Below are 15400 nucleotides of genomic sequence, written 5' to 3'. Positions count from 1 at the left end.
TCTGAAAATCCAAGGGGGCTCTAAGTAAAAAAGGGTTATATAATCTTTAATAAAACTTAGGACCAAAAACTTGGAGCTTTAATGTTTACTTAAATTCAGTATGGTAAAACACACAATGCTATCAATCTGCATATCGATTTATTAAGTCACATCAGTCAACTTAGTACTGTTTAAAAACATACAATTTAAGATTATTCAAATCTGAATCTGAATTTAAAAAAAGAAATTTTCCAATGGAAATATAAGCATTTCATTATGATAGACAAGTAATTACAAAGTTATTCAAGGTTTTTATTTCTATGCATGCCATCATGAATATGTAATGAGCAAGCAGATGGCTTTCCTCAATACCTTTTTTGGGTTTATCATATGAAATTACAATAATTCGCATTTTAAGTTTCAATAGTGTAAAAATTAGACTGCTAACACCATTGCTGTAATCAATTTTGTAACAAGGAAGCTCATTTTATACACATGTATGAAAAAAAAGAGATTAAGAAAAAGATCTGAAATAGTGAAATACACAAAAATTAGTCTTGCTTCGTCATTGATTTATATATTAGTATATACATTCACATGTGTTGACCAGCAGCACACGCTGAAGGGGTCAAATTAAAATTTCCACGATGAAGCAAATAAACATTAACGAATAATTCTAGAATTGTATCAAAATTTATGATAAAATGATGGTAAATAATGCCTTATCAAAGGTTCTCTTCTGTTTGTACTCATGAAAGCAGACTAAAACAAATACTAGAAAAGGAATTCTAGGGGCTTCCCCTCTCAAGCAATAATACTTGATCCACAGATTAATGACTAAACAAAATAGTTGCCAAATATTGGTTGGAAGCATTTGACTAGGAGTGGACAACAATAAACAATACTTGCATAACAATAAACATACGATTACATTTGATGAAAGAGTACTGTGATTACACAATATAGTATCATCATCTTCTATCAAAATGCTACAAAATTCATCCCAACAATATTTGAGGGATTAGAGCCTAGACATCTGTACATGTAAACTTATTAATGCTAGGATACTTGAAATCTTTTTAATTCAGATTTTAATTCACACACTATTAACAATACCATCATTTTAAGTAGTGTAAAAACTTTAGTTTGAAAACAAATAGGTCTCTTTAAAGAGTTGAATTCTGAAGGTTGAATTCATTACTCTTAAAACATAGTGATAATCATTTCCAACCCATACATCCACTGATCAGGATAAAGATAGCCTATAACCTAGGCGGAGGCTGCAGTAATAATTGTCTTTGCTGTTATGCTGAATGCAAGAGATACGTCTGATTTGGCAAAGACTACACATTGTGGCTGCATTAGCAGCCGTCTATACACTCGAGTCTTGCTTTGGATGTTGTTTTTTTATATTGACTTTGAAATTTTGCCAGTTTTTTGTACGAAAAATTCTCATGCATAATTACATATGTATGAGAAGAAATAAATCGGACCAATAAGAAATACGTGGGAAAGACGAAGGTAATGCATATAAGTCACTTTCTTCATCCACAATGGCGAGAACGACTACACGCGAGAAACTTCTGCGAGAGTTTGGATAATGCTGCCCATAAACTTTGCATTCCTCGTGGAAAATTCCGAGACCTTTATGAATCTGCTATTCATAGCATTATTGACGACGGGAGGGATGTGAAAAAAGCGAAATCTACCAGGCAATCCCTCTGTGTAAGGATGATATCTTTGCTTTTATGATCTCAAGTTGTCTGCACACGACAGAAATACAGATTGCACAAAGTGGATTTTACTAAAGAAAAAGTAAAAAATTGCACTGCAAGGCATGAATTGCGAATTGTAACAGGCTTTGTTTATCTCTAAAAACTCCCACAATGCAATGTGTGACAAGACTGTCAAAAGTTTAAAACCAGTTTCAATCCAAAATCATTCTTCAATACAAATCCATTAAAGATGAAACTGTGAGTGAGTTGGCAAGTTCTTCGGTAGACATTGACTCCCATGCAAAAAAAGTCACCGATATCGAGGGCATCATCATTAGGAAGCCATTTTGTGAGAAGCGCCCTCTACGATCACCACTGTCCAGCCAAGTGAATGGAGCAATGCTACTGGTTTTGATGGTAATGAGGAACTCATCTGTTGAAGCTTTGCTGACAGAAGAAATCTATACAGAGACAATTACAAAAAAAAATATAAAAATTAATTCAAAACATTTGTATTAAAGAACTTACATGGAGGTGATCATATTTTTTTCCTCAAATTGGTAACAGCAGAATTTTTCTTTCATCATTGTACTCGAAAAAGAAACACATATATATACCTAAACTACTTGACATTCTTTATCGTGTTTTGAAGTATGAAACTTGCCAGTTCGCATGGAGAGACAGCAATTCTGAGATTTACATCTGGTTGCCAATTCACAGGTTTTTAATGATCACTTTCCTTTAAACACCTGTTACCAATGAATGAAATAATGAAATTTGGAGCCGATTCATATGAGCACAGTATACATAGAATATGGTTTTTCTTTCTTTCTCTTTTTTGTTAAGGCCACCACACCCCTTACGACCAGACTGGTCTCCGACTGGTTTGCGACTGAGTGAGGGGAGGTGAATCGTAGCGTAGTTATATGCCTTGACACCACACACCTCGCGATGTGACTACCACGCTGTCTGCGACTCACAGATGAGCTTTTTGCCAGATCAACTGATAAAGTGCACTTACTACTGCGTATGCGCGTTGTTTATCATATACGCGCCGCGCAACTCTGCTGTCTGATTGACTGAATGTTGGAATGAGCTTGTGATCCAGTTGTAAGGATTCAACGTGTCAAATCCTTACGATTTTCCTTGCGACTTGTCTCTGACTGGTCTGCGACTCTCAAGCTGACAAGAGCTGTGACGTCACATCTCCCCTCACTCAGTCGCAAGCCAGCCGCAGACCAGTCGGGTCGTAAGGCGTGTGGTGGCCTTTGGACAACCTGATCGGAGACTAGGATTAGACAATGGGGATGAGACCAAACAAAAAGTAGACAAAAAATGGCAATTTACCAAAACAAGACAGATGACTTACTCTCATAACTGGTTTCTTTAGTCCCATTACATCACTGAAGGATGACAGAAAGAGAGGATTGATTGGTGAGAGTTGGGTGGTGTTGCTATGGTATATCGCCATGGTTACAAAGCAAGAGCGAACAGGTTTTGAACCACACGCTGCTTTCTGGAGGAGGTCATCGAGAGGTGTTCTGAGGACCATCTTGGATGATAATGCAGTCTGGACAAGGTGAAATTAATTGAAATGAAATGATAATAGAGTACTCATTTACTAGTATATAACATTTTGATTAATATGGATTGGTCCTGACTCCTAACAGAGAATATTTACAATCCAGTAATCCGGAAAATGGCAACGATGATTTCCCGCCAACTCATTAGAGCTGAAGAAGCGTCCCCGATCGGACGTGAAACAGTTCTCTGTTCCAAAGTAAGTCCAGATGATAAGATTTATTTTCCATCGTAATTTGACTTTTCCTGGATGAATCAATCTTTACATCAGTTTAACAGAGGATATGATATACAGTGCATCCCAGAAAAGCCAAAATGAAACCGTAATTCAGAGTAATTTTTGGCTATAATGAAAATTTTACTGGAAATTTATTCATTATATAATCTCATTTAGGCCCGTTTCGGGTACACGGGTACACGTGTACACGCACGGTCAAGTCAGTGCACATGTACTAAATTCCATCACCGTGTACATGGTAGCATCTGCATAAAGCTTGCGTGGGACTGTAAAGTCAGTGAACAAGCTCACAGCCTCACATTTAATTCTTAATTCTCAGACACTGCACATGTTTTAATCACTAATATGTCAATATATTTCAATTAACCTAGAGTGAGTTTACTTCCAAAATCGCCGATTTAATCCACATTTATTCTGGAGACTCCAGTTTTTGTACCACACGAAATGGGTATGCTCCGGTCAGCGCCGACGTTCGTTGGATGCGCATTTTCATACTGTACCGTACATGCATGCACAGATCGCTGCAGAATTGAGTGTAACTGAAGTTATCGATTGATTTTCATTATTTTATTGCCAATTTGAGGAGCGTGTGTTTGTAGGCTTGTAGCACATGTGTATGAGCGTATAACACGTAACTGGAGACTCTCGAAAGCGTTCTTCAATCACTTTTAGAGCCAATTTGAGAATCACCAATTGCGACAGCGATCATTGCTCCAGTTACGTGTTATACGCTCATAAACATGTGCTACAAGCCTACAAACAAATTGGCAATAAAATAATGAAAATCAATCGATAACTTCAGTTACACTTAATTCTGCAGCGATCTGTGCATGCATGTACGGTACAGTATGCAAAATGCGCATCCAACGAACGTCAGCGCTAACTAGGGCCCTGCACTGATTTACTTTTGCATTCTTTATTAATTTAATGCGCTGCTAAGCTGAGTAAACTTTTTAATTGCACTAATTTTTGTGGATTGATACTTCTAACATCTCAGGTAAGCTTTAAAACCGTGACTTAGTCTCAGGCTACATGTAGGAAGCACTGAAAACATACCGTAACTCACTCACTCAGTGTTTACAACGTGTACACGTGTACACGACCGAAAAACACGCCGTGTACACGTGCATCAAAAAGGGACTTTCAAACCGGGCCTAATCTCATTATTTGTAAGTCAATTCAACCGTATGTTGATAGATATACCTCTGAGAGGTTGGTGCATGCTTTTGTCATGTGCCACTTAGACTATTGCAATACTCTATTGTATGGATTACCAGCCGCTCAACTCCAGAAACTTCAGGTCATTCAAAACTCTGCTGCTAGGATTATTACCAGAACAAAAATATATGAATCTGTTTAATCTGTATTAAGATCCTTGCATTGGTTGCCTGTCAGGTCACGAATTATGTTCTGTTCAAGATCTTACTACTCTCTCTTCAGTGTTTTCGACAAATGGTTCCATCTTATCTGTCAGAGTTACTTGTAAAATATGAACCTGTTTGAAATCTAAGATAACTTCACCATTTATGTAATTGTATTTACTTGCTTAAGTACCTCTGATTGTCTATGATAATTCTCCTTTTATGTACATGCATTTTTATGATGAATTAAATAAATGGTTGAATGTCTAATTTTAAACAACTCACCTGAGAAAACTGATTGGTAACTTGATACTTTGGTTTCAGATCCGTCCAAGACCAGACGGATGTGACGAATCTAGCATCGACAAGGTTGTCTGTTTCTGTGACAGAGTAGCCATACAGCTCTTCATCTTGTACCATGCCCGAGGCAAGGATGGGAGAGAAGAAATCCTTCGCATAGTAATGAAGCATCTTCCACTGGCCTCCATATTCTGTGGGGTCAGAGGTCAAATCAGTGCTTGCTAATATTCAATATCAATAATGTATGTAACCAATACCAATGCTTATTGTCTTATTTTCAAACTTTTCTTCCGGATATTTGTTAAATAATAATCAGATGATTTCAAGCGCACCCCAAATTCTTTTTGAAAATGTAACAAGACAAAAAAGAAAGTATCTTACTGAAGTATTCTTAAGGTATCATCACTAAATCCTTAAACTGAAATGTTGATAAGTGATAACAATGTTAATCAAAATTCACTGTATCACAAAATCTAAATCACAAATAATTCCAGCATTCCCTCAAAAGGGACATTACATATTGACATTTTACCATGAGTATATTGACATATGTATACAAGAAATTATTATTGTATTATCATTATCAACAGGCAATTCTTGGTATTAAAACTTATTATTAAATGACAAAATTATGTATGTTAGTATAAGCTGGCTAAAACTTCAAAGCATCCCTTAATTATTCTCTAAAAATTTCATCAAAATGGGGGAAATGGATCAGTCATGGAATGCTTTTTCACAATTGTTACATACAAATCTTGTTGGCAATCTGTCTCTGGACCTCTAGGCCAAAATAAGTTTAATGTTTACAATGTGGGTGATAAATGGCTGACCTATTGATGACCATGAGGGAGCCTGCCAGATATCATTTAGCTGCCAGTAGAGCGCCCCCATACAGTGACCTTGACCATCGACCAAGATGCTCTGAAGCCGTCTGTAGTGCTCTGTCTCAAACTTGATGCACAAGGCTTGGGATACCTACACAAAAAAATAATCAGTCACTATTAAACATGTCATTGATCACTATAATAGACCTGTTTACAAAGTGAATCAAAGTTATGGATGTTTCTCTTCTTAGGTAATCCTTTACCATTTTAGTAATAATAATGATCTAAGAAGCTGCAATAATTGGGATCCTGTTTTATGCATCATTTACTTGTTTCTAGGTTGACAAGCCTCTGGAAATTTCTCTTGAAGTTGAGAACACCTTTTGTTTGAAAAGTATGTATAAAATGTTATTGTTAGCAGTGATCTACTGTCACTGTCACATTGCATCTAAATGTATTTTGGGGGACTCATAAAATACCTTTACTTGGTGCCCTCATTTTTAAAGAAATATTATATCTATCACAGAAAAGGTAGTAGACAAAATGAAAATCTAACTTCATAACAGCTGGACAAATTCTATGAGAGGAATTACATTATTTTGAGCAAAAAACATTTTCCCTGTGATTTCTGTTTCCTGCCCTTCTTGATATTGTGCTTTAGCCCCCCTCAAAAGTAAATAATAATATTGATAATAATAGTTGGTATTTCTATAGCATCTGTGCTGTGAGATATAAAGTGCTTTGAGATGCCATCAATGGTCAGCATAGGAGATTAAAAGTCTTTAATAACATTTCATCATCTGTTTTTTTTTCTTTAGATATTTTAATTCTTTCCAAGTTTCTCTGTTGTTGTTATTATTAATTCTCTTCATAATACAGATTTAAGAGAGATGCTGGTATGAATCCCAAACAATGGTATAATTTAAAGTGGTAAACCTATTGTTTGGGGGAGGGGGATGATCTCTTGTTTTATATCCCTCATTTGAATAGCATGACCTCATGGATTTACACCCATGATCCCAAAGCTTTTGAAAAAGGATTAAACATTGAATTCAAACATACCTGTGTTAAGTAGAGCAAATCCTTGAAGTAAACGAGATGATCTTTTGATGATGGGAGGTTGAAATGTCTCTGGATCTGAGCCAACATCTGGGCCTGACCTTCAAGAAAAAAAAGAAATCATAAGTAAATTCAAAGATGGATGTAGTCTCCAACTGGCATATCTTGGATAAACAACTATTAATGTGAGGGCTGCACAGAAAATAATACTAATAATGATATGCAACATTTACATAGTGCTTAATACAGAAAAGTGCTGCATACTATTACCCCGGCTTTAGCACAGCTTTCCTGATCAAACGCTCAAGCATTCAATGAATCCCTTCCTACCAGGTACCCATTTACTACACCTGGGTGGAGAGTGGCAAATGTAGATAAATGCCTTGCCAATCTACACCCTCTTTCAATTATCATTGGTGTTTCATAAAGCTGTTCGTAAATTACACAAGACTGGTGATTTGAAACACTACCAAGTCCTGATACAACTATTTGACAGGAAACTTGAGTGGATATTTCTTACTGACACCCTCGATGATTTTTCTGTATGATCACTCTTGAAACATCATTCATATTCTTTTGGCTACAACCTTTTCACAGAGCTGCCAAGTAGTATGGATTCTCTGTATTTAGTACTGAAAATGAGAAGAATATTGATGGTTTCATGAAAAACACTAATTTCTAAAGATTCAGTTTTATGTGTTGTCCTATGGTATTCTTTGAAAATTAATACCGATTTTCAGCTTTGAAAATACTCAAATGTTTTTATTCAGGTTGGCAGCTCTGTTTTCAGCATTCAGTTTCAATTTCAGATTATTTCCACATTTCACTTTGCACATATATTTTGAATGAATTTGCATGAATTCAAAACAGAGTGGATAATGAAATGAATTGAAAAAATAGCATGACAAAATGAAACAAGTCCAAGTCCAAGTTTCATGAACTACGTCCATATACTTTCTAAGTTATGATGACATTTCAAAAACTGAACTTTGGTTAAGATTTCAATTTTGACGACGCCACTGCCACCGTTGCCGTCGGTTAAGTATGGGTAGCCAAAAGTATCAAAATTTTTATTAAGTTGTATGTTTATGTGTACTGTGCTCTATCCTGATTTATCGATGGTGAAGACAATCATCTATTTATACTTCCTAGACAATTATGAATGATTTGAGACCCAAATGAGTTGAAGTTTGATATCTCTACAGTTAGTAATTTATGTAACAATTGGCTATCCATACTTAAACCACAACTTTAAACCTAAGTTTAAGTGATTTTGAATACCAATAATACACATAATTAAAAAAAAAAAAAAAAGTTTAAGTTAAACCTGCGATCAGAATACAGGCCAATGTATACAAAAATTCAAGCTTATACAAAAAATTCAAGTATGGAGGGGTGAAGTCGAAAGAAAAGTTTGTGAGTTTTGGGCCCCAATACCAGATAGAAAGATCACTCACCAAACATATGGTGCTGTCTGTGGACACTGAATGAGCTGGAGTAGGACCAGTCAGTTGCTATGGAAACAGGACTGAGTGTCCTGAACGACGGCCAGGACTGGACTCCATACTCTGAGGCGAACCGTGGTTTAGGATAGCTCGATACATCCCAACAATCTGCACTATAGTTGTAGTAGTGGACTAACACAGAAAGACAACAAAAAAAGAAATAATCAACCATTTTGTAATAACAAGGTGTACAAGTAATTTGAATCGCATCAAAAAATTGTTCTTTTCAAAAAAATATAAAACCTTAAAACCTTGCATATGCATAGCATTTACATTCCAAGGCTCTTTCCCTTTCTTTCAAGAGTACCTCCCTCTTTCGAAGTTTTTAGTCTATTTTGATTCTTCTCATATTGATTTCTTCAAACACCATAACTTAGACCGCTTAACCGTTTGATTTTCACTAAGTTCTTATGTTGTTAAGAGTCTGCTTCAAACTCCAATCTGTTTGATTGATTAAAACTAAGTGTGGATTCAGAGGGGGTGAGGCCCTCTTCTTTTTGAGGACCTTTGAGAACACAGGGAAATGCTTCATGTGGGCGGTGATAACCTATTTTTTTTTTAAACAGGCGCAAAATTTATAGTATGGTATATGCTTTACTATAAGAAAGTGTCATCAGTCGTTTGTAGAGTCATTTGCCCGGGGGGGGGGGGGCACTCAGTATTTCCATTCCAAGGCATAGCAATTTTGTCTTATTGAGAAAAAAACAACGAAAGCTGCTCCAAAGCATAGCATTTTCTTCTTGAGAAAAAAGAAGATATCCGCTCCAAAGCTTATTTTCCGTTACGCCGTTGCGGTTGCATTGATCTGCTACGATGAACCGCAATTTTTGTGAAAAGCGGCCGCAGAGCCCTGTCTGACCATCGCCTTTGCGCTAGCGCACCCTGCGACCGTGCGCCAGGCTAGCTGCATGCATGTATGCCCGTTCCATTGGGATGCACACGCAGGCTACCCGTTCCAAGGACCTCCGTTTTCACAAACATTTGTAGTTCCGAAGACCCTCATTTTTACAATAAGCCCGCTCCAAGGCCCCCGTTTTTTATCTCGCCCGCGGCACATACCTCCTACTTTTTTGGTCGAGTGCCCCCCCCCCTGGGTCGTTTATAACTTACAAACAGCTTTATGACACTCCCCATACCCCCCCCCTTTTGCCGATCTTCTTACCATCACCATAATACACAGAAGATGGGTCCTTGGCCACCCAGCCCTGCATCTCAGTCAGTAGGCCATTAGAGGGACTGGAACTCATAAAAGGTAGACCAGTTGCTTGCGAGAGGACTATCTCTCGTATCACCCCAATGTAGAGGGCTATGTAGTCGTTCTCATACCTGGTGAAATTCCTGCTGGTATCATACCTAAGAGTTTGAGGTAATGAGAGACTGACGTGAAGAAAATCAAGGGAATGATTCATAGAAGGTGTTTGTGAAGTTAGGCACAATTTCAAAGAATCCTACACTTGGATTTCACAAAGGTTGGTGATTAATCATACACTTGAATTTTACAATTAATTGTACATTGTAGTCAATGCAATCAATCATAAAAATGTTATATGATGATTGCTAAGCTTTGTGTACCAGGCCCCTGTCATTTATGAAGTCCTTTATGTCACTTACCAGTCTTGTCTCAATGCTTTCTCATTTTCATTATTTGCACTCCATGCGATGATAGATGGGTGACTGCTCAATCTGCGGACCTAAAAGTCAAAGAAAATGGGACAATAATTACAGATAGAAGAAAAAAATTCATAAGGATACTCATAATGACTAAAATGTAAAGGATCAAATGCAAATTGAAGTTGATGTCTTCACCAGACAATTTAAACTATAATAGTGTTGCACAATCTTTTGCAGATAGAGTTTGAACGCAATAAAAACAATGAGAGCATATCCAAAAAATGTTCTTCTGACTGGTTGAAATCAAGTTGCATTCAATATCTTTTGTGTAACAGGCCCCCTGGTCAATGAAAGGCTTACCTGATAGTGGACTTCTTCAGCAACTGATGAACAGAACTCTTCATCTACTGGATACATGGCACAGGCAAACATAAAATCTTGCCACACCATAATCCCTAGCTCATCACAGAGCTCGTAAAACTCATCTCGCTCGTAGACGCCCCCACCCCAGACTCTCAGGGCATGGATGTTAGCGTCAATGGCCGACTGGAGGAGGCCGGTCAGGTTGCCATGGGTGATTCGTTCCTGGAATGCATCTGCTGGTATCCAGTTAGAACCCTTGATGAAGATGGGAATGTTGTTGATTTTGAAGTAAAAGGACAATCCTGGAAGTAGAGAAGAAAGAGAAAAAAAATAAGGCAGAGCTAACATCCGCATATTCTACACGTTTTTGTACGCATCCTTGAACTGCGCAATGCTATACATCATAATGTGATGGTGGTGATTTTTCACCTGATCGCTAAGAAAGCATGAATGCTGGTAAGCAAGCAACCAGAGGACTGACGGCTTAAAGTGATTGGTTAACATTGGTTTGACTTTTAAAAAATCTGAGCTAGAAGGTCACACTTGTCACCTGTGTCTGTGATATGTTACAAAAATGAAGCCCAGAAAAAATTGCGTTCGAAAATAATTATCTAGTGCTTCAAAAATTGAAATATAAAGTGACCAGAAACACCATCTTAATTTCATCCCATACACTTATGTGTACTATTTCGGTGTCTATAAGACGCCTATTTACAAAATCGGGGTTTGCCTTGTAGTTTTAGCTTTTCATTCTCAATAATGGTTGTTTTTAGGTTTTATTAGTTCTAATACATGCACTTGTATACATGTTTCATCTTAATCGCTAGAGGGTATTCATTTGTCTCGCAATCTACTATGGTCAACAAGGAAATTCGTGATCACTCTCGCAAAAAGTGTTCACTGGCTTTCTAGGAAATTCGTGATCACTCTCGCAAAAAGTGTTCACTAGCTTACAAGTTCACGAGCTTTCGAGTGCCGCTGCAACTCTTTATCAAGTGACAAGGATTGTCCGATATCGTACTGTATTTATACTAATCTCCAAGACCGTACGCACAAGCGCGAGAACAATAGGTGGGCACTGATCCGTTGTGTGATTGGTCAGGAGTTATGCAAAATATATGCAAATACGCCGTGGGTCGGCAATATGCAAATGAGACCAAAATTGGCGGGCTCGCTAGTTTCCCGTGGGCGGGGGTTGACTGGCTGAGCGGTCCCTCGATCGGGGCCGGGAACGATCGGGTCGGCGTGCACTGCCAGGTAAGGGGGTATTGTGCTGTCGGATGGTTCGCATCCAGAAATCGGGGATGTCGATCCCGCTGTCTCTGTTGAAGTTGTTAGGACAAAGACGTATACTAATAGCCTCCTTAATCCTGCGTGTATACCAATGTCTTTCTTTGGCAATGCAATGTACACCCTCCCAATCTGGGTGGTGTTGCTTCTCCCAAGCATGTTCTACCACCGCGGATGTGTCGGTTCGCTGTAACCGAACATCGCGCTTGTGTTCAGAAATGCGTTCAACTATCGGTCGGGCTGTCTCTCCGATGTAAGACCCGTCACATCCCTGGCAAGGAATGTTGTATACTACGCCATCACGTCTGTGATCAGGGATAGGGTCTTTGGGGCGTACCGTGGGCGGCATGTGGAAGGACACTTGGGCAAAGCGTTCTGTTCAAATCCTTCCATATATAGGTTAGCCACAACCGCTGAGACTGGGCTACCCATTGCTGCTCCTTCTGTTTGCTCATAGAAAGAGCCTCTGTACAGAAAATATGTGGATCTGAGGACGAACTCGAGGAGTTCGGCTATTTGTTCAGGCATAAGTGTGGTACGTTCTGATAATGTGGGGTCGGATTGCATGCGTTGCAGGGCCGTACTGCATGCGCCCTCTATCGGTACGTTAGTGAAGAGGGAGACTACATCAAAAGAGATCATGGATTCTTGTTCGTTAATTGTCTGCTCCGATGTGAATTCAGCGAATTCACTGGAGTTGGTAACCGTGTGTTCTGAGCAGTTAGTGAGAGGGGACAGGATGTCCGCCAGGTACTTAGATAGGTTATAGGCAAAAGAACCTATGCATGAAACTATTGGTCTGAGAGGTATCCCGGGTTTGTGTATTTTGGGCAACCCGTATATTCTAGGTGGCTGTTTCTGTGTGGGCTTTATCTTTTTGTATGTAGCCTCATCTAGAACTTTGTCTTTCTTTAGTGCCAGTAACGTACTGGTCAGTTTGCGACACATTCGATCTGTGGGGTCTTTCTTTAGCATTTTATACGGACCAGAGCTCAGAAGCTCGGTCATTTTGTCTTCGTAAGACGTACTATCTAGAATGATTGTGGCACTACCCTTATCCGCAGGAAGGATTGTGATGCTATCATCATTCTTGAGTGTCTTAAGAGCATCACGCATCTCTCTTGTGGTATTCGGTTTTGGAAGACGTGCTCTCTGTAGAATAGAATCTACATCTTTACGTGCGGCATCGGCCGAAACTAGGTCAATAAACTTGACCGCGGTTTCGACCTTAGCTACTATCTCGGTAATGGGCAATTTTGGGGGTGACACGGCAAACATAGATGGCCTTACATAGATGGCCTTTCACAACAACTTAAACGCCGATTAGAAGGTCACGGTATCCGAACGGTTTTCCGCTCGGACACCACCTTACGCAAACAGCTTGTATGCCCCAAAGACCCTATCCCTGATCACAGACGTGATGGCGTAGTATACAACATTCCTTGCCAGGGATGTGACGGGTCTTACATCGGAGAGACAGCCCGACCGATAGTTGAACGCATTTTTGAACACAAGCGCGATGTTCGGTTACAGCGAACCGACACATCCGCGGTGGCAGAACATGCTTGGGAGAAGCAACACCACCCAGATTGGGAGGGTGTACATTGCATTGCCAAAGAAAGACATTGGTATACACGCAGGATTAAGGAGGCTATTAGTATACGTCTTTGTCCTAACAACTTCAACAGAGACAGCGGGATCGACATCCCCGATTTCTGGATGCGAACCATCCGACAGCACAATACCCCCTTACCTGGCAGTGCACGCCGACCCGATCGTTCCCGGCCCCGATCGAGGGACCGCTCAGCCAGTCAACCCCCGCCCACGGGAAACTAGCGAGCCCGCCAATTTTGGTCTCATTTGCATATTGCCGACCCACGGCGTATTTGCATATATTTTGCATAACTCCTGACCAATCACACAACGGATCAGTGCCCACCTATTGTTCTCGCGCTTGTGCGTACGGTCTTGGAGATTAGTATAAATACAGTACGATATCGGACAATCCTTGTCACTTGATAAAGAGTTGCAGCGGCACTCGAAAGCTCGTGAACTTGTAAGCTAGTGAACACTTTTTGCGAGAGTGATCACGAATTTCCTAGAAAGCCAGTGAACACTTTTTGCGAGAGTGATCACGAATTTCCTTGTTGACCATAGTAGATTGCGAGACAAATGAATACCCTCTAGCGATTATTTCAATCCGCAATAATGAACCTATTTAGTATGTTTCATCTTGGTTTGAAAATTTTTTAAATCGGCAGCTCACAAAGTTAAACAATACCTTTAAGGTCCTCTCCAAAGGACCTGGTACTGAAGATTAATGCCTTACCAAAGGGCACTAACGCACCAAGTGGGAATCGAACCTGGGTCATCAGAATACGAATCCCCCGCTCTGCCAACTGAGCTATCACACATCCGTTAATCAAGTCCCCAGGCCAGGGACGCGTCATTCCAAGTACATCACAATGGTAAAGTTTAGAGGCCCAGTCAGCTCAACATGACATAATACATTCCCATTCTTAAACTCTAAAATTTTCATGATATTTGCTCTAGATGTCTGATTTGATTAATAATAGCAATATTGACTAGCCTGGGGGCAAAATGACATATATCGCCCTCACTAAATTGATATCACCCTCGTCTACAACTCGGGCGACATAAATCTAGTTTGGGCGATATATGCCTTATCGCCAAGAGGCCAGTCAATACTCCATTTCATAAAATAAATTATAAAGAAATACCATTACCTGTACTATTAGCAATCTTTTCTTGCACAAGCTCCACCTTCCTAAATCCGACCTTCATTGACCTTGAGCTGGTCTCACCTGACCTTGAAATCTTCAAGGTGACATTGAGAGGATAGAGAGGCTGGGAGCCATACCCATGAGGGTACCATAATTCTGCCTGTTAAAGATATCAGGTGTTAAGAATGTGAGTATATAACTGAAAACAAGTCAAGATTAAACATGAAACTATAAACAAAATACAACTCCCAACCCCCCCCCATTCAATGAAATGCTTTTGCAAACAGAGATTTTTAGGTACGTATGCCAGGGATCAAATTAAAAATGGGTAATACAAACACTCATAATTAGATCTTACTGGATATTTTATATCTAACATCGGCTCTGATATTCTTTATTAAAATTACTATCATTATAATAGAACCACCATCATCATCAACTTTCCACACAACTTCACTTGCAACTAATGACCTGTACCAGCCCCATATAAACATTGTTACGCTAACAATGTGCTATTAGCGACAAGGTTACAACCAGTAATGTTGCAGCGATGCCTAACGTCAGCTTGGATCAATGTTTGACATCACTTCTGAAAGATGTGACTAGCTCTACTGTTAAAGCTCTGTTAGGCTAAGAAGGTTTCTGTGTGGCCGTAACTGGAAGATAAGCTTACCCAGTAACATTTACAAATGACTGCAGGTTTTTGTACATGTATTACCGTAGACTTCCCATTTCTAGTATACGTCCTAGGGAGATACCCAAAATTTTAATGAGTGTTTGAATTTCCAACTTTTAAGAAATAATAAGCTTGCATTTAGATGCTTGTTAAC

At 39.2% G+C, this 15400-nt stretch overlaps 1 protein-coding gene across 3 annotated transcripts in view; it reads right to left on the bottom strand.

The window, feature by feature from the left end:
• Positions 1-79: 79 nt before the first annotated feature.
• The window catches only part of LOC121427453 (beta-mannosidase-like), a 30286-nt gene continuing 14965 nt past the window's right edge, over positions 80-15400 (bottom strand). For all 3 annotated transcript variants that reach the window (XM_041623852.1, XM_041623851.1, XM_041623853.1), the window contains 10 exons: positions 14574-14730; positions 10534-10838; positions 10174-10253; positions 9725-9915; positions 8515-8694; positions 7061-7158; positions 6005-6149; positions 5160-5365; positions 3064-3264; positions 80-2155 (listed from right to left, as the gene is read on the bottom strand). In XM_041623852.1, the coding sequence (XP_041479786.1) occupies positions 1925-2155; positions 3064-3264; positions 5160-5365; positions 6005-6149; positions 7061-7158; positions 8515-8694; positions 9725-9915; positions 10174-10253; positions 10534-10838; positions 14574-14730 (1794 nt within the window). In that variant the 3' untranslated portion in view covers positions 80-1924. The remainder of the gene's footprint in view (positions 2156-3063; positions 3265-5159; positions 5366-6004; positions 6150-7060; positions 7159-8514; positions 8695-9724; positions 9916-10173; positions 10254-10533; positions 10839-14573; positions 14731-15400) is intronic.

This window comes from Lytechinus variegatus, chromosome 14 (assembly GCF_018143015.1).
Source record: "Lytechinus variegatus isolate NC3 chromosome 14, Lvar_3.0, whole genome shotgun sequence".
Taxonomy (NCBI): Eukaryota; Metazoa; Echinodermata; class Echinoidea; order Temnopleuroida; family Toxopneustidae; genus Lytechinus; species Lytechinus variegatus.
Note: the sequence above shows the minus strand (reverse complement) of the source record. Positions and strands in the feature narration are given on the sequence as shown.